We start from the raw sequence: 19928 nt of genomic DNA on the forward strand, positions 1-19928 counted from the left end.
AGCACTGCCTTTAAGCTTTTCTAGGTCCATGCAAAGACTTGATTTCTTCCAGTTCTTTTCCAAGTGTGTTCTTATAACTCTCAACTGTTTGTTATGAACTTGTGAATCAACAGTGCCCTTTGGAATCTAACTCTAAAAAATCCCAACATTTATCATTTATCTTCTTTTTTCAGACAAATGCAGCCTTTGAAAGAGAAATCCATATGAACAGCTAGTTCCTATTAACAAATTAATCAATCAATCATTAATGTATGTGAATTAGGCCATAGTGAAGAAGGCTACCACTATTTATCATTTATCTATATTGAGTTCATTGACTATATTATTGCCTGAAGAAGGTGGAAGGTAGATACGATCTTTTAAATATATTGAGTTCATTGACTGAAGAAGGTGGAAAGTTCATTGACTGAAGAAGTTATTGTCTGAAGAAGGTAGAAGAGCTCAACTATACCATCAAAAACATTGGCATATATTGAGTGTGGGACATATCACAAACTGTTCATATGCAAGCTCTAAGTTAAGCTAAAGGGAAAGGCAGGCAAGCAGAATCCATGATATGATCTTGAACATAAACCTGTGTTTTCAAGGAAAATATCAAAAATTGCTTTGAAGTGATGAACCTCATTGATACAAAACCAGAGGAATTACAGAATATCATAAAATAGTTAGACTACAGTACAGATTGTCCTCAACCTATGACCATAACTGAGCCCATCTTGTGGCTGTAAATCATTGCAATCATTAAGTGGAATGTCCACATGACCATTTCACTCAATGGTTGGCATCCTGGCTGTCCCAGTTATAATAGTTAAATGGTGGTGTTAGGTGGAATGAGAGAGTTCCTTGTGTTTACCCTGCACAATGGGATTTGGATGCAGTGTTGATCATGGACCTGGAGTAGCTTGGGGTCTTCAGCAATCTCAGACAGCTGCCATCACCTCAGGCTTCTCTGTCAGCCATACTCCTGTTATTACTACTCAGAAGTGCTGTTTTGCACTGTTTTCCACTCCAATCTTTTAGCTACATGAGCTTGGGAAATGTGTAATTGCTCCTCTCACTTAGTGCCCCCAAGGTTCTGTCACATGATTCAGGCATCTTTCTGTTGAGAGATCCATGCAGCCTATCCAAGGCAGTCTTATTGCTCTTCTCAGGATTTGAGCAGTATCATCAGGAGTTGTGCATAATAAGGTGTGATACATGTAAGAAACAGGACTTCTGCTAGGAAAATCTGTAACCTTTACAGGTTTCTGAATCAGCTTTCTAGAGAAGCATCACCTCCATGATTTCACAGATGGCACTCAGAGTAACCCAGTTGCTAATAACCAATTGCACATTCTTCCCCACAATATATAATTTACTTAATGTTGAATGTGAGAGTGAATATGACCGAATTGTGGCATCCTAAGATGAATAGATTATCACATAAACAATTTTTCATGTGTGCAGGTGTACCATCACTTGTAAAATACACATACCAAGTTTCTGTTAAGGAGTGATTTGCTTTTATAGAGCATTTTACAAGTGACAAAGATAATTGAAGATTCTTAAAGAGAAAAAAATTATTGATAAAAAGCAATCTGAACCATTAAAGTACTAGCTAGACACATAAGTACTGAATACTGTCTGCAGTATCAAAAGAGTAGCTTGTTTTCTGTATATATAAGCTATGTCTCGAGATAGGAATATCAGAAGAAAAAGTATGGCTAAAATACAGTAATAAATTAAACATACTGTGTTGAGTAAGTTATTTTCTGTCTCTGCAAGTAACTGAAAGTGCCAGAAAACATGACTTTCGTACTAATTATAGGAGACTGTTTATTCATTACATTGAAAACAAAATCCCCTCTAGAAAAGTACCTGCATCATGTTTCAAATTAGCCATCACATAGTAGTCATGAATAATGCTGCTTGATTAAAGGGTAATTTATTAATAAGCCAGTATTATAAATTGGAGATCTTGACTCTATTAGTATGTTTGGACAAAGTTTTTAGCAATTTACAAAATAAAGTGAAAGAACACAGACATTAGAGTATTTTTAGTGTATGTTTAATTTGAATTGTTTTGAGGATACGATTATTTTTAAAAAAATAAAAAAAATAAAATAGTGCCTTCATAAAATCCAGAAAATAAAACAGCACACAGAACACCAAAGCAATATATCAACCAAACAGAAAAGCTACCTAAGAATAAGAAGGAATAAGAAGGAATTTTGAAATATATATACCATATTTTTTGCACTATAAGATACACTCCCCACCTCAAAGTGGGTGGAAATGTCTGTATATGTTTTATGGAGTGAATATTGCCTCTCACTGCAGCCTGTCACCTCTCACTGCCATCTGGAACAGCTGATTGGCGGTATTCCGGGAGGCTGATTCAACCACCATGGTGAAGGCTCCAGCATTCCCCAGAAGAGGCAGTAAGCACAGAGCATGCAGCAATAGTGCCATTTCTGGTCAGCCAGCCCACTGATTGATGGGGCTATGGGAGGACTTGATCTAGCTGTTGCTTAGCTGCCCAGTGATGGGCACAACAGAATGGAGCCCTGATGAGCCATGTGTTGGGGCTGGGAGGAAGAGGCAGATTTTTGTTTTCTTGTTTTCTTCCCAAAAGCTAAGTGCATTTTATGATCTGAAGCATCTTATAGTGCAAAAAGTACAGTAAATAGGTGTAATCTTAAGGAACCTAAGGAGTGATACAATATTAAAAATCCATATTCAGTACAGTATTTCTTTCCAGAAATATTTCTGTCAACCCAATTTAATGCAAATTACTTTGTTAATGTTATTTTATCTAAAGGGAGATTTTCAGTATTTTCCAGTGGTTAACTTCACAGTTTATTTTATTGATGAGACAATAGAGATTTGATAGAGATATAAAAATGAATGTTTTGTTAGGGTAGCTAAACAAAATAATTTGCCTAGAAAGTACAATATTATGTGTATCAGATTTTTGGGAGATTATATATATTGAAATTAATTGTATTTCGAAGAAGTAAAAATTCAACCAAACATATTTGTGGTGTTTTAGTCTCAGTATTATAGTGAGCTTTGTAACTATTTATTTAAAAGAATAATTAAACTGTACTAAATTAAATAATAAATAATTAAATTGTACTAAATTAAATTGTAGTAAAGAATAGAATTTGTTTTTCTCAATACTTTAGTTTTAGTGAGGTAGATAGGAATGTGAATTAATTTGAAATGTAATTAACTGTATTTTAATTAACAGTGCTTATAATTGTGTACAAAGTTGATGACAAGCATTATGTATAATAATGTTTTCAAATGAAGCTATTTTTAATAAAACTACCATTATTTAACATGGGGAAGGAAGCACAAATTTGAAATGACGGCGCTGGACTTACCCGGCAGGCAGGCTTTGCTGGAGGGACCGGGAGACACGGGACCCTCTGGCGGCCGCCATTTTGGATCCCGAGGGAAGTCTCGCGAGACTTCGCTCGGGATTTCGGGCCTGTTTGGCCCGGCTGCTGATTGGTCCGGGCGGGGCCTGCTTGCCCTATATAAGGGCGAGCAGGCCCGAGGCTCAGCCTTCTCGCCCGGACAGCAGCCCGAGCAGACACATGGCTGTCTGCTCTTGGAGGCCTTTTGGCAGCCGCGTGGGCGGCCGCCGCTTTTGGAAGCCTCGTGGGAGGCTGGAGGAGGTTGCAGGCGAGCAGCTGGAGCAGCCTTCCGAGGCCTGCGGCTTTCTTCCAGTCCAGCGTGAGGCCCCCGCCCCCCCCGCTTCGTAAAAGGCGGCCGCGTGTTGCGGCCGCCATCTTGAGAGCCTCATCGGAGGCTTGTGGAGCGGTCCGGGGCTTCGGGTCCGGCGGGGAGGCTGGGCCTGTGCCGTCTTCGGCTGTTGGCCCCTCTGTTTCGTCCGGGGGGGGGGATCGTTCGGTCGCCCCCTCGGGAACGGGGGGATCGGGCGGAGGGCTCGCGTGTGCGCCTCCCCCCCCATTCGTGGCCCCTGTTAAGAGGGCAGTTAGGCCCTTGGCGGCAGCTTTCTGCTGCTGCGCTGCCCGTTTGGGCTGCGGCCATTTGCTGCCCTCTTTCATTCCTGTTAAAAAAGAACTGTGGTGTAAAACAAATCATACATAATAATAATAATATTGATAATTGTGGTTAATATTATTTAATATCTTTATATAGACACACAGAAGGCAGGAAAAGACCTATTGGTCCCTCTAGTCTGCCCTTATAATGTTTACTGTATTTTTATCTTAGGATGGACATATCTTTATCCCAAACATGTTTAAATTCTGTTACTGGGGATTCATATACCAAGTCTGCTGGAAGTTTGTTCCAAGGATCTACTACTCTTTCAGTAAAGTCGTAGTCAAACTTCAGTACAACAGTTATCGCCAAACATTAATTATTTTAATATTTGGTAGCCTAGGAAGGTGATGAGGCCCTTGGCCAGGGTAGCTAGGAGCCCCCCCCCCCCCCGTGGGTCCTGCTGGGGGGATTACGGTTGGTGGCCACCCGGTCCTGGTTTTTCTTGGGGGTTTCGGGGGGGGGCACCTTTAATCGGGTTTGGCCCCCCGCCGGCCCCTTTGAAAAGTGTTCGGAAACTTCAGATCGTGCAGAATGCAGCTGCGAGAGCAATTATGGGCTTCTCCAAGTATGCCCATATCACTCCAACACTCCGCAGTCTGCATTGGCTGCCGATCAGTTTCCAGTCACAATTCAAAGTGTTGGTTATGACCTATAAAGCCCTTCATGGCACCGGACCAGAATATCTTCGGGACCGCCTCCTGCCGCACGAATCCCAGCGACCGGTTAGGTCCCACAGAGTTGGCCTTCTCCGGGTCCCGTCGACTAAACAATGTCGTCTGGCGGGACCCAGGGGAAGAGCCTTCTCTGTGGGGGCCCCGACCCTCTGGAACCAGCTCCCCCCTGAGATTAGGATTGCCCCCACCCTCCCTGCCTTTCGTAAACTCCTTAAGACCCACCTTTGCCGTCAGGCATGGGGGAACTAAAACACCTCCCCCTTGCCCATGTTGTTTTGTTGATTGATTGACTGTGTGCCTGTTTTTTATATATACTGTTTTTTATGAGATTATTAATTTCAATTGGAACTGGATGGGTGGGCATTGGATTTGGTATTGTGTACTGTACTGTTTTTTATTATTGTTGTGAGCCGCCCCGAGTTTGCGGAGAGGGGCGGCATATAAATCCAATAAACCTAACCTAAACCTGGGGCAGCTTTTTGCTATGGCCTGGTGTGTCAGGCGGGGGGTTCGGACCCCGCCAACACAGGCCGTAGTGCCCCCGCCCCTTTTGCCGGCTTTCCCATCGGGGCCGGGGGTATTAGGTACGGGGGCCACCACAGTGTGGGACCCGTTCGCTGCATGTCGGGGCTTTGCTGCAACGGGGTTGTAAGCACGCTCGAGGGTTGGTTGAGGGACTACCACCCTTGTTCGAGAGCGGCTGCTCTCTGGCTAGGTTTCTCACAGGGATTCAGGATCCCTTGCATGGGGGTTTGGGCAAGCCTTCAGGTCCGACAACCTCAGGTCGGTTGTGGGACATGAAGGCATTGTTCGGTCCAGAATGGCGGAGGAGGTGGCTGAGGGGAGGGCCCTTGGGCCCTTCCCGGAGCCGCCCTTCCCGTATCTTGGGGTCCCCTTTCAGGGTGGTCCCCTGAAAGGCGAGTGGTGAATTTAGGTTGATTCACCACTTGTCTTTTCCTAAAGGGGAGTCAGTGAATGATTTCATTCCTGACGAACTTTGTTCGGTGCGGTACGCATCCTTTGATGCGGCCGTGACCATGGTTAGGAAGTGTGGGGTTGGAGCCCTTATGGGAAAATGCGACAGTGAGTCGGCATTCCGGCTCCTCCCCATACACCCAGACAGATTCGGGCTTCTGGGCTTCCATTTCGAAGGTGGGGTTTTTGTGGACAGGGTACTGCCAATGGGCTGCTCTGTCTCATGCTCTCTTTTTGAGAGTTTTAGCACCTTCTTGGAGTGGGCGCTCAGGAGGCGCAACGGTCTGGGATCGGTCGTTCACTACCTTGATGGATTCTTGTTGGCGGGGCCTGCGCGTTTAGAGCAATGCTTTGCTCTAATGCTGGTCTTCGAAGCCCTTTGCGCTCTGTTGAAGGGGCCTTTAGCCTCTGAGGGGACCGAGGGCCCCGCCACCAGGATTACCTTTCCCGGTATTGAATTGGACTCAGAGGTGCAATCTTCCAGATTGCCCCTAGAGAAGTTGCTTAAGATCAGAAGAAAGCTCGATGAGGTGCTGGGTTGCCGGAAGGTTACCCTACGGCAGCTTCAGGAATTGGCAGGCATTCTTAATTTTGCCTGTCGGGTGGTTGTTCCTGGTAGGGCTTTTTCCAGGAGGTTGTAAGACACGATGGAGGGGCTCCGTCTGCCCCATCATCGTACCCGCCTTTGCGCTGGGGTCAGGGCTGACCTCGGCGTGTGGCGGGATTTCTTGGTTAGGTTTAATGGTTTGGCTTTCTGGAGGCACGAGCTTCTTTTGGAAGCTGAGTTGCAGCTCTGCTCTGATGCCGCGGGGACTTGTGGTTTCGGGGTAGTGTTAGGTGACCAGGGGTGCTGGTCGGCATGGCCTCCGGAATGGAGTGCCTCTTCGTTGGTTAAGGACCTTACGTTCTTAGAGCTCTTCCCCTTAATAGTGGCCTTAGGGCTTTGGGGGGAGCAGTTTAGGGACAAGTCCGTGCACTTTTGGTGTGACAACCTAGCGGTTGTCCATGTGGTGAATGCCCTGTCCTCTAAGAGCGACGGGGTCATGCGGCTTGTCCGTCATTTTGTGCTCAGGTCCTTGTCCCTAAACGCATTGTTTTTGGCTAGGCATGTCCCCGGGGTGGATAACGGGGTCGCTGATGCCTTGTCCCATGGTCAGTTGTCCAGGTTTTGGACCCTGACCCCGTGGGCCCGGGAGTCGCCAGAGGCGTTCCCCGGCCGCCTTTGGAGTCCGGGGGGGCTCCCGGGCGTAGGAGAGTAAAGGTCTGCTGGGCTATGGCCCTCTCTGTGGTGCCTGGCACTCTGGGGGATTCGCAGCAGACAGGTGCAGAGTTCGGGGAGTTCAGGCAGGATACGGGTTACCCCTACAGCTGGCCTGCCCCAGTTGTGTACCTGGCCATATTTGTGTCCAGTTTAGGCAGTGTGGCCTTTCAGTTAGGACTTTAGGTCCAGGTGGCCGGCCTCGCCTTTTGTCTAAGGCGGGGGCTGGTTTGTGGATTTATGGTGAGTTCCGCATAGTGAAGATGCGGGACGGCTGGCCAGGGCCTTATCGCTGGTTGCTAGGTCCTTTTGGCCTTCCATCTCATTGCCTTAGTCGGGCGGGTTTTGGAGTACAGGGTTTGGCTAGGCCAAGCGTGGATCCCGCCGCTTGTGGGAACGCTCATTCCGCAGTGGCGCCACCTCTAGTGCGGTGACGGCGTTCTCGATACTGAGGATTCGGGGATGCCGACCGCTGGCGGTCGACGGCCTGTTTTAGGCTACGAACGGCCAGTTGAGGGTCCGGGGTAAGATCTTAGGCCAGGGCTCCCTTTGGTCCCCTTCTATTCAACCCCGCCAGGATGGACCGACGGTGTTGCTTTGGGTCATGAGCGCTCCGAGACCACTCAGCAACACGGTGCCGTCGGGGGTGGGGACCCTGCCGTTGTGGTGGCTGGGTCCTTGTTGTCTGGCAGGGGAGACGGGGTGTGCGGTAGGACGGGCGTTTCTACCGCTATGCTGGGTGGGCGGCATCCCATTGCTGCGCCCAGATTGGTCCTGGGAGGGCGGCATCCCATTGCTGCGCCCAGGTGGTGCTGGGAGGGCGGCATCCCATTGCTGCGCCCAGTTGGTCCTGGGAGGGCGGCATCCCATTGCTGCGCCCAGTTGGTCCTGGGAGGGCGGCATCCCATTGCTGCGCCCAGTTGGTCCTGGGAGGGCGGCATCCCATTGCTGCGCCCAGGTGGTGCTGGGAGGGCGGCATCCCATTGCTGCGCCCAGTTGGTCCTGGGAGGGCGGCATTCCATTGCTGCGTCCAGTTAGTCCTGGGAGGGCGGCATCCCATTGCTGCGCCCAGGTGGTGCTGGGAGGGCGGCATCCCATTGCTGCGCCCAGTTGGTCCTGGGAGGGCGGCATCCCATTGCTGCACCCAGTTGGTCCTGGGAGGGCGGCATCCCATTGCTGCGCCCAGGTGGTGCTGGGAGGGCGGCATCCTGTTGCTGCGCCCAGGTGGTACTGGGAGGGCGGCATACCATTGCTGCGTCCAGGCGGTGCTGGGCGGGTGGCATCCCATGGCTACGCCCAGTTGTTCGGGGAGGGCGGCATCCCATTGCTGCGCCCCGGTCGCTGGTCTTGCTCTTGGGGCAAGGACCGGTACGGCTTGGGGGTCGGTTGGGGACCCGCCAGGCTTGCGGAAGTCTGCGGTGGCTTCACGTTGTGTGGCCCGCCACGTATGTGGTGCGGTCTTCGATCCCCTGGGGATCTTTGTGGGTCACCATTTCCCTTAGGGCCATTCACCGGGTCAGGTGTTGAGGCAATAAGGCCCTGGGAAGGGTAGTCAGGGAATTTAGGTGGGGTTGTAGTGGCCCATCCCCTCATCACTGTAGATCGGCCGTGGCTTTACCGGGCCGATGGCGTTCACCTGTCAGTACAGGAGAACGCCATTTTCTTACAGGACCTGCAGCGGTCTCTGCGTGAGCTGGCGCAGCTAGAGGGGGGAGTCGGGGGGCCAAGATAGAGATCTGACCCCCGCTCCGTGGCAGGTTAGGGGCGGAAAATTGGGGGGTGGTTTAGCAACCGCGCGTTCTCCCTTGGGCATCTTTGGGGATGATTGACAGGTTCTCTGCAAGCTCATGGAGGGAGCGACTGCCTGAGCGGCTGGGGGGAACCTGTCTTTGGGTCCTGCACCTTTAAATTCCCGGATTCGGGTTAGCCGGTGGGACCCCCCTCATGCAAAGCATGGCAGGGTCGCAGGTGATGGAGTGGTCCCTCACCTGGACTTGCATCGAGATACGCCCATGAGTTGCCCAGGAAGTTTTGCCCTAACGTCATTTCCGCCCCGGAAGTGTTTGTTTGACCCTGCAGGTCCATTTCCGGGTCATAGTTGATTATGCTAATATATGCAAATTTAATGAATAAATTATGCAAATTTATGTTAATAAAAATGACCCAGTTTAAATCCAGCTCTTGTGTCCGTGTCGTTACTCCGTCTCTCCAGCAATTGGTTTTCTTTAAGATCTGCCTTCAAGGAAGGATAATACCGTACTTTAGATATAATCAGTAGCATTAATATTTATTATGTGCTGGAAAACATGTTATGTCTTTTAAAAAATGCTTACTGTGTATGTAGTGGATTGGGTATTTAGACTAAATATCAAGAGTTCAAAATCTTGCTCAGCTGTGAATGTGACTTCAGAGATCATTGTAATAGGATAATTTACATGGACTGTATCAAACTTTTGAGAAATAAATCAGGAAAGAAGTGTATAGTTTTGGATAATAATAAAATCATTCCTCCTTTACATGAGTGTTTTTGAAACTTTTTGAGAGATTTTGTAGTTTGAGAGATTTTAATAATAAAGCAAGGAAAAGAAAGCCTATTTTCTGTAAATCTACTGCAGTACTGGCAGTAGTTAAATATAGATTATTAGGTTTATTCACCCTAAAACTGTAGTTTTCCGTTGGTAACCACAATTTTATTACTCTTGTAGGGCTGTTGATGGAGTTGATGAAGATCCTGATTTGGTTCATATGGAAGTCCAAGATCCAAATGGAGGTACTCATTGGGGTATTGTAGTTGTTTTTTATTTTGAACATTTCTGGTTAAAATTCATTAAAGAATTAACAAAAAAATTCTGGTTAAATTCACAATAATGGGAATTGCTTTCTGAGTGCCCTAATCTATCACATTCTCACATATTTAACTCATCTCTTTTGCTCATTTTATATGTGCTATAGAATTGTCAGTGTAAAAAAATATCTAAAAATTTTTCATTATGGATATCAAAATGGATATCATAATTAGTCTGATTATATTTAAATAATAATTTATTGTGTGATATTGATCAAATAGAAAATAACCCCAACTCCATTATACTTAAATGAGCTAATAATGTACACAAAGAGCAAACAAAAGATTCTGTATAAAACCAGAGGATATAAACTAAATCAGTGCACATGTAACTTTTTATTTGTAATCTGTTATATTTCTGCCTTCCATGTAAAGTAACTTAGCCAACCAGTGTGTCCCATAAGTGTCCTCATGTAGTGCCTGTGTAAACATTAATAAAAGATTGTTCACTGAAGCATTGGCATCTGTTCCTGTCGACAGATCCGGTGATCACTACTAAAGAATCTAATAAAGAAATGTTTCACTACAAGATCCAAAAAACTTTTGCTTTATTTAGTTGAACATTTTAAACTATACTGGATCACATCTATGGATTCTGAAATTTTGTGCTGTTGCAGCAATTGTAATTGATATATCTGTAAATGTTATATCTATTGAGTATTCCAGGTTGAACCCTGTCTCTTTGAAGAATCCTGCTTCAAAGTTGTCCTCAATGTTTGGTTCTAATCTTGTAGATTTCATTCCACAAAACCAAAGATTTGTATTGTAACCCACAAATGAGAAATGACAAGTACATTAAGAGGTTTTACAAAATACTTTATTCCTGTACTAAATACCCTAAAGTTCACATGGTTTTATTAAAATATTATAAATTATGTGTAATTCTGCTATTTGTAATCTACATGTATCTGAATCTTAGCAGAAATACCTTGCTCAAAAATCTAAAAACCAGCTGTCAAGGATAGCAGATCAATACTATTTGAAGAGAGTGGACTTTTTTTTAACCATTCAGCTTTTATTCTGGCAAATGGTGTAAGAATTTCTTTATTTACTTTTATCTATTACTTTTGGTTCACAACAGATTTTTACTACATGACCTGTCAGTTTCAGAATTGTTCTGAAAAATCACTGAAATTTCCCTTCAATGGTAGGATTGACAAGAATTCCTTGACAGTACAAGATAACTACATATTCCTTCAGGTAATATCATTGACTATGTTAATGTTTACATAATTTTCAGTACAAATCTATGGTTGTTTTCTTATGAAGCTTTTTAATAAGGAAATAAATGGAGTCTCAAGAAGGTAGTGCAAAAATTACCATAATCAAATGTTGGTATCTCCCTTAACCTTTAAATGATAAATTATTTTCTATCCCAAGCTGCCATTTAAAACTAATTGTTCATGTTGTTGGTTTCATTTTTTTCCATGGGATTACTACAAATGCAAGTATCAATTTAAACTGTTCCCCGATGTTGTATAATTTGCATCATCCTTACTATGCAGGTAGATTATTCATTTCAAATTTCACACCAAAAGACAAATAGTTTCTATTCTATCATATAGCTCGCAGGTCACCAACCAATGGTCTGCAGACCATTGGTGGTCCACGAGAAAAATTTGGTGGTCCATGGAGAAATCTTGGTAAACAGCATCTGGTCTGGGGAGCAGCTAGAGTTTGCTGTCCATTGCCTTCTGAGATTGGCAGATCTTGGTGAAGATGTAGCTACTGCTGCTCTGGGGCTGAGAAGGGGGACAGCAGCAGGGCTCCAGAAGTCAAGACTATGTCCCAGGGCTGCACATGCACTCTCAGACCCCCTTCAGAACCAGAGGTGCAGCTACAGGAGCTACTGTCACCTTCTCAGGGGCTTCATGGTGGTGGGCTTTGCTGCAAGCCAGTGTCCTTGCCTGACCCAGCTCTGGCTTCATGATGCCCATCCTGGTGCTTTCCCTTAAATAAGTTGCCTTTTCCTAAATGCTCAGCTGGGACTCAAAGCCTACCGAGAAAAGCAAATGGAGTCCACGGAGAAGGACGGCATATAAGTCCAATAAATAAATAAACAAACAAACAGTGGAAGCCATGTGGGGTCTTTCCCTGCTTGAGCAGCCAGCCAGGAGTCCCCTGGCCTGGGCTAAGGGAAGCACCAGCTGGTCTCTAGCCTGTCTGGTCCTGCCCCTGAGAGGCTGGTGGCAGCTGCAACTGCTCCTCTGATTTTGAGAGGTGGGTGAGAGTGCCGCTGCCCCCCTTCTCAGCTCCAGAGCAGCAGCAGTTGTGTTTCCACCAAGGGCTGCCTGATAACTGACCACCAACCTTGTTGGGGACCGGGCAGGCTGGAGACCAGCCAGTGCTTTCCTTGGGCCATAGAGGCCAATGGTTGCTGAAGCAGGCTTCACAAAGCCCGCAGCTGACAGGAACGCTGGCTTGCAGAGAGCACACCACCACAAGGCCCATCCGTGCAATAGCTTGCACTGCCCTGGTCCTGCCCAACTGCGCTTCTTAGATGGGCGCCACTGGTGGCTTCCAGCCCATCCACCCCGTGAGCAAAGCAGGCACTGTGAAGAAACAATCAGCTGCGCCTCTCTGCCCAGCCTTCCTTGCCAGGTGCTGCCACCCTTCCCAGCTCCACCCACTGTCACTTCCTGCGAACTTCTTGGGAGACAGCTGGAACAAGGGGTGAGCGAGAGCACCTGGCATATCCATCCATTGGCTCTCCAGGCACTGTCTTCTTGCTCTGCCATGGCCCCTGCCAGCCTCTGAGACCAGCAGAGCTCTATAGGTACATGTCCCAAAGCTGCCTGGCCCCAGAAGGTCCCAGAGCTGAAGGGAAGAGGGGTAGCACTGGCGCCAGTCTGCCTCCCCTCCCCTGAGCACTTTCTTTCTTTTCCTGCTGGTGGTCCTTGAAGTCAAAAAGGTTGGGGACCCCTTATATAGCTGGTTAATTGGGTACCTACTTTCAAGACTGTCTAGCGCACATTTGGTAAATTTTTGTCTGTTCAGTTCATTTTTTTTCATTTGTATTATTATTATTATTATTATTATTATTATTATTATTATTTAGATTTGTATGCCGCCCCTCTCTGTAGACTCGGGGCCGCGTTCCCCTAGATGAACAAAGCTAGTCTCATTTGTTTCTTTACAGCTTGTTCATTGTATCCCCAGTTGTCCTCTCACTCCAAAAATAATGTTTAAAAGTGCAAGTATGCAAGCTGTTACCTACCCCTAGCTTGATAGGTATTCTTTTCCCACTTCACTCAAGAAGAATTTCTGCAGATGACCACAATTGTATTAGTGCTTCTTGTGTTTGTACTCTCTCTATATCCCATGTTCCCAATTAAATACGTCTTTACTGTGTACATTTTTACCATATTTTTCCGAGATAAAATTATTCCCTGTTTTTTCACAGGTGTCTTCAGGAAATCAAACAAAATACTATGTTTCTTATAGTCGGAATGAATTTATACAGATGAAATTGCCAAAGTATGCTTTACCCAAGGTAATTTGTCACAAAATCCATAATTCTTCTTTCATTGCTGAACTAGAAGAGATTTACTCAAATTGCTTATTGAAAAATGTATTTCTATTTCTAAATCATTCTTCAAGAGTTTCTATAATTTCCATAATTTTATTTGGGGGGGGGGGTTGCACCTCTTTTTGCACATGCTATCATAGAACATCGTCGCCCTGAGTCGTCTGAGAAGGGCGACACAGAAATATAATTAATTAATAAACAAACAAACAAATAAAATAGATATTTGCCTGCACACAGGAAGAACTGAAAATGAAAATGGAAAATGCAGGAACCATGAAAGTACCATCTGCAGAGTCCTGCTATTTTGTCATTTCAAACCTCTTGAGGCCCTGGAGTTTGGAGCAGATTGGCTATCAGCTCAAGGCTGGCTGGCTGGCTGCTGTCCGGGGAAAGACTCCAGCTAACTGCCCGAGTGTCATTGCAGCAGTGGGGTCACTTGGTGCTGCTGCAGCTCAGACTGAGAAAAAGCTCTGATTGTGTGGTGCTTATGTACAGCTTGCACTGAGGCACCAGCAATCTTTGCTGCTGCAATGAAGCTTAGACAGCGAGCTGGTGTAGGACTTCTTGCTAGTCATAGACATGGAGTTTTGGTGATTGGTAACTAAGTTTATTACTTAATTTAAAAATATAGCTTTATGTTTAGTTGCATTTTTCATTAAACATTTACCTAAATGCATTTAATCTGGTACAAGCCACATTCAGAATGTAATGTACTGTTTATGAAAAATTGCACTTCCATATTGAGCTGATCATAGTCCGATATGATTCCAAAAGAAGTACCAGTACCTGGGATATTGCATAACAAACCTTTCTGCTATTGATTAAAGCAACAAGAGTGTTTTCTCAAGCATTTGCATCAATGTGGAAAAAGTTGCTGTGACTTTAAAAGTCAATTAAAGCAATTCTGAAATACAATAGCATATTTTTCCCAAGTCTGTACTTGAAAAAGTGATTGCAGAAATCTTTCTTTTTTTCTGTCTCAAATAATGCTGACTTGCTTTGGGGAGATGGGAGTCATAGTATACAGTATTTTTATTAATACTAGGTAGCTCCAGGTTGTAAATCTCATTTCCCCCCCCCCCACTTCAGGATTTACAGATTATCAGCACTGATGAGAGCCAGGTGTTTATAGCTATCCAGGAATGGTATCAGATGGATACATATAACCTCTACCAATCTGACCCGCAAGGCGTTTCCTATTCCATTGCATTAGAAAATGTCAGGAGTACAAAGCAGCCTGAGGAAAATGTTTTAATAGATATTTTAGAGGTAAATGTCTCTTTTTTAAAAAAACTACAATTTTACTAACTATAACAACATTTCTGGAATACTTCTATCAATATAACTGAGGACTACCTGTACTCTTATTTGGGTACAGATAGTCCTCAGTTTAAGAATGAGTTTGGTTCCTGTTGTCTGTTAAGAAGTTGAATTTGTACATAAGCTGGAACAATATTATTGTATAATACTATATAACTAGTATAGTGTAATGTACCTGAATTATTATGTAATTCACTTGAATTTTGCCTCACTAGGCTCTTTTCTTAATTTTGATCAATCTTAAACTGTGGGTTCTTAATCCAGGTACTTGCCATGTTAGAGATAAATAGAAAAGTGTGTGTGTGTGTGTGTGTGTGTGTGTGTGTGAAAAAATGGTATTCCACTTTGTTTTGTATATATTTTTGACAATTGAGGCTGCATAGCTGTTAATTAATTGCCTTTCTGAGACATATTGATCTGATAGAAAGAAAATTCTTCAATCTACAAAATTTTATTCATATTTACATATATCTGTCTGTATATGTAATCAAATCACATTTATGGAGCAATATGCACGTCAGATATATAGTGTACACACTGTCAGTCTAGACCAAACCTAAGATGATGGGCCGAATCTGGCCTGTGGGGTGCTTAAATCTGGCCCATAGGGCCACCTGGAAATATCAAAGGACCGGCCCCTGGTGCCTCTGCCAGCCAAAACAGGCCATGTGTTTCCCACCAACCCATTTTTAGCTTCCCCAGCCTCCAGTAGCACTCTGCTGACCAAGAATGTCTTAACAGGCAAAAAAAGAAACTTAGGAATGACTCCCCCTCTAATGGATCAAGGAGTTAAAATGGGTGGATTTTGTTACCTTCACAGTTGCCAAATTCTGTTAATGTAGCCTTACAATGAAGCAGAATTGGATCATCTATTCATGTTTCCTGTCTGGAAGCATTGACACACCCTCTAACCTCTCTCAGCCATGTGCCATCTTAGAGTGTCCGAGAATATTTCTCTAAATTAGTAGTCTTTTCCTTCTTACATAAGCTGTTAGAATGAGAAGATGTTTTACCTCCACAGGGAATTGATTTGGTGTATGACAGGATTGTTGTATTTGGTCAGTCTAACCCTACACATCCATGTATCTTAAAGGGATTAGTTCTCAGCATGAAATATCAACAATATTTATAGGATAAGGGTTTATTACTGCATAAATAGAAGAATACCTAAAATATGACTAAAAATATTAACCAACTACCTAATTACTATGTTTAATGAGAATCTATCAATCTCTCAAACAACCAAAAGTTGAACACCTTCAACTGATGCCTTCTTCAGAATTGTTCTTTAACTTTCTGTTGGGAAGAGAAAATGTTATCTCTCAATGATCTGTTGCTACATACCACAACATAATTTACTTACATAGCAATTAGTAGTATAAAATGTGGTACAATGGATGTTCAGCACAACCTCAGAGTAATGTACTCATACAAGGGAAATAAATTTCTGGTTTAGAAAGATGGTTTTTTATTCTGGTTGGGAAGAGCTGTGACTTTCATGTGATGAACAAAACAGCACATGAAAATGAATTTCAAAAGGTTTTAACTAGATCAGTGTTCCCTCGATCAGCAGTACATATATCATTAAATAGTTCTTTATAAGAGTACTGAGGCAGAGAATTTCTCGAAGTGTAGAATTAGAGCTGCCCCTGAAAGGCTACGGCTTAGGAGTCAAAACATAACTAAAGAAACAATTGCTCTCTTTGTTTGGGTATATTTGGAAGGGGGAGGAGAGGAGGAATTACTGCAAGATTGTTCCCATAACAGCAAAATCAGTTTCAGCTCCAGTTAGCTCTTGTTATTTTATAATAATAGAATTCTTGTAATGTTTATTTATTGTGTGTGTGTGTGTGTGTGTAAATTGATGGTTGTTTATTAACTTGACCATATTTTATATTTGTGACATAGGTTAAAGGGGTCAAAGGAGTGTTTTTGGCTAATCAGAAAATAAATGGAAAAGTTACCACTCTTATAACATTTAATAAAGGCCGTAACTGGGATTATCTAATGCCCCCGGCTACTGATATGAATGGTAAACCAACTGGCTGCAAACCAGTGAGTATTTCCTCCTGCTGTTAAAATAGTAACAAAAAAACCCTGTTTATTTAATAAACACATAAAAATATGTTGACCATGAAAAGAAAGATTAACCATGAAATAATTTGATGAAGTGCCTAGAATATAATTTGAACTGTTATTATGCTCTCCTATTTTTGGTTTTCTATTAATAAAATAATCTGTACTTTACGATAAGACTTGAACTGAAAGTTTTATTTCCAAAGTGATTTACAAACATTTCTTTGCTTCATCTTCCTGAAAGCTTTGGGTAAATCTCTGCTGATGTCTAAACTATTCCAAATGTAAGACCTGCTTTATTATTCCTTTTTTTAAAAAAAATCTCTTTTACTTTATAGTTAATCCAACACTTGCAGTAGTTTTACATGGCTTTAGTAAGATGTATTTTCTATGGATTTGGGGATATACCGTAGAATATAGAATAAATCTATGTTTTAATGCATTGGTCAAACTAAATTCAGAATTTTCTAGTATTTCATATAGTATATATTATGCTATATATTAATAGTATATATTATATATTAATGCTCTCCCATGAAACAATTCTTCGCAGACCTCATTTAGCAGTCAGTTAGGTCAGTATTCTGCCTGTTTCTTGAATATCCTCACTATTTTAGACGTAGAAGCTTTTTGCATTCAATATTATTTTGGACATTAACTTTGGGGTTTCATCTTATAAATCTTAAGTTTTATTTCTATAAATGACTCACCATGACCAATATTGAGATAAATGGCAGTGGATTACAGTACTGGTTCAAATCCATACTTGATCATGGGTCCTTTGGATAACTGAAAGCCAATAACAGTTCCTAAGTCCAATTCACAAGATTTTAATTATAATAAAATGTGCTGTAGTTCCCTAAAGAAAGAAGGGACACAAAATGTGATAACAAACAACAATTTTAAGAGCTATAAAAAGGTTTTTACTAGATAAGATACTGCAGGTTGTATGCAATTGTATGCAATTGTCTTTCATCTCTAAAAGTCTGTAGAGATTCTTAGTCATCCAGATCATAGTAATCCCAAAGATGTTTTTCAGGAGGCAAGTTTTAGCTATACAGTTTGGGATGAATACACTTTGAACAGTGTGGGAGTAGGAATGGGTTTCCAGAGAAATAATTACAGACTACAGGAACCAGCAGCACTACTCAGGTGACCCTGAGAACACAGATAAACCTCCAAGTGCTTCAACAACCTCTAAAAGGATGTAAATGACCAGCTGTCTGCCAGAAATATAAATCCTTCCATTCCCCACTATCCTGTCAGTGCTGAAGAAACTTCATGGATGAAAAGCAAAACATCTTTAAAAAAAAACAGCTGCCTCTTGAAAAAGCACCTTTGGGACTTTCAGTCTCTAGAGTCAAATAATCAATTGTGGCTACAATAGCAATTTAAGCAACATGTGTTCAACAGTGATACAGATGGAATTGTGAATTTTCTAGTATTTGCAAAAGGAGAAACTGAGGAAAAGAAAAGCAAGTGGCCTCAACATATTTTGGAGGAAGAGCACATAGAGATTATAAAACCTAAAATATTGATTTAGGGTAATGGAAATTTATCTTTAAGCCAACACGTAACCCTGAAGTCCACCAAATGACTTTAGGTAGCTATGCTTTTCCAGCCAAATTAAATCGCAGGACTGCTTGATTAAATGAAGATTTAACTGCATTTGCATAGTTCCCCAAAAGAAGGGAAATACAATAATACAATGAAACCCTCGTCCAGTGAATTTCAGATCAATGGATGACATTTGGTGGAATAATTGATCATTTAAATAAAAAGTTTCATGTGAGGAAGAAGAGGAGAAGTAGAATAGTAATTTTATGTAGGCAATTTCAATATAAACAACAATACTCAGCAACAGTGATGAATTAAGTTCATCTTTTCTTAGGACTATAATAGGTGTTCCCAAATATGTTTCTGAGGTAATCCTGAAGCTGGAAGCAGGCTTGCCAAGCATTAAAACTCAGGCATGGTCCAGAATATTAACAGTTATTTAAAATCTCAGAATATTATTTACACTGTTGTTAATTAGTGTTATTATCCAGTATAGATTGTAACAATAAAGACAGTTGGTAATAGGTTTGCAAACAAAAGCTTATTACTTATGTTTCACACCTGAATATATAAGCCAACTGGAACTTGAAGATGCCATGGAGATGGTTAATGAAAGGATAACTAATATGAAACATTGGAAAGACCAGTCCCAAGCCTCATACTTCCAGTACTGGAATATATATTTTGGGCTTGGACATACCTATCTTGATCCAATCCATGCTCATATCAATTAAATAATAAAAAGCATTTTTAATTTACTGTATTTTATGGAGTATAAGACACACCGGAGTATAAGAAGCACCTTAGTTTGAGAGGAGGAAAATGGGGGAAAGAATCTGCTGGTCATTAGTCTTCTAAATGCAGAGCTTCCCTTCGCGATTCTGCAGTTGACCTCAATGTCAATTGTCACTGCACGGGAGAGGGTGCTGCCAAGATATGTAAATTGGTCCACTCGTTGTAGCTTTTGTTTCTTTACTGTGATGATTTGGCTTTCGGATCTGGCCGATGCATCACTTCAGTCTTCTTTATGTTGATAAGGAGACCAAAGTTGCCGCATGCTGCTGCAAAATTATCCACATTGGCTTGCATTTCCTGCTCTGATCCAGCATCCAGGGCACAGTTGTCAGCAAAGAGGAGGTCAGGTAGCACAGTCTCCTTTATCTTGGTGACAGCCTGGAGACTTAGCAGGTTGAACAGTTTCCCATTGGTCCTGTATCTCAGGCTAACTCCCAGGGAACTGTTCTGGAAGGCATCTGACAGCATAGATGGAAACATTATGCTGAACAAGGAACAAGAAATAGTGATTACATGAATGTGCACCAGTTGCAAAACACCTGTGTAACACTTGATCGCAGGATACTGCAACAATTATAAATGCAAGGTTTGGTCACAAAACTATTTTTAAAAAAATACAATTATAACTTTAAATGATTGCTTAAAGAGGCATTCGGTAAATAAGAACTAGCTGTATGTATTGCATTAAGATTTTTGCGTTAAGATTTTTTTGATGTTCAGGTAATCCTCAAATTATGACAAGCCATTTAATGAACATTCAAAATTGGAACTCCACACTCCCAGAAAAGCTACATATGACCTGTTATGCGGCTACATATGAAAATTATGATGTTTGCAGTG

The 19928-nt window shown here is 42.8% G+C and overlaps 1 protein-coding gene across 3 annotated transcripts in view; it reads left to right on the top strand.

The window, feature by feature from the left end:
• The window catches only part of SORCS2 (sortilin related VPS10 domain containing receptor 2), a 116136-nt gene that overhangs the window by 43467 nt on the left and 52741 nt on the right, over positions 1-19928 (top strand). For all 3 annotated transcript variants that reach the window (XM_070746977.1, XM_070746978.1, XM_070746979.1), the window contains exons 6-10: positions 9672-9736; positions 10893-11011; positions 13215-13304; positions 14430-14609; positions 16569-16715. In XM_070746977.1, the coding sequence (XP_070603078.1) occupies positions 9672-9736; positions 10893-11011; positions 13215-13304; positions 14430-14609; positions 16569-16715 (601 nt within the window). The remainder of the gene's footprint in view (positions 1-9671; positions 9737-10892; positions 11012-13214; positions 13305-14429; positions 14610-16568; positions 16716-19928) is intronic.

The sequence above is a fragment of the Erythrolamprus reginae genome, chromosome 3, assembly GCF_031021105.1.
Source record: "Erythrolamprus reginae isolate rEryReg1 chromosome 3, rEryReg1.hap1, whole genome shotgun sequence".
Taxonomy (NCBI): domain Eukaryota; kingdom Metazoa; phylum Chordata; class Lepidosauria; order Squamata; family Dipsadidae; genus Erythrolamprus; species Erythrolamprus reginae.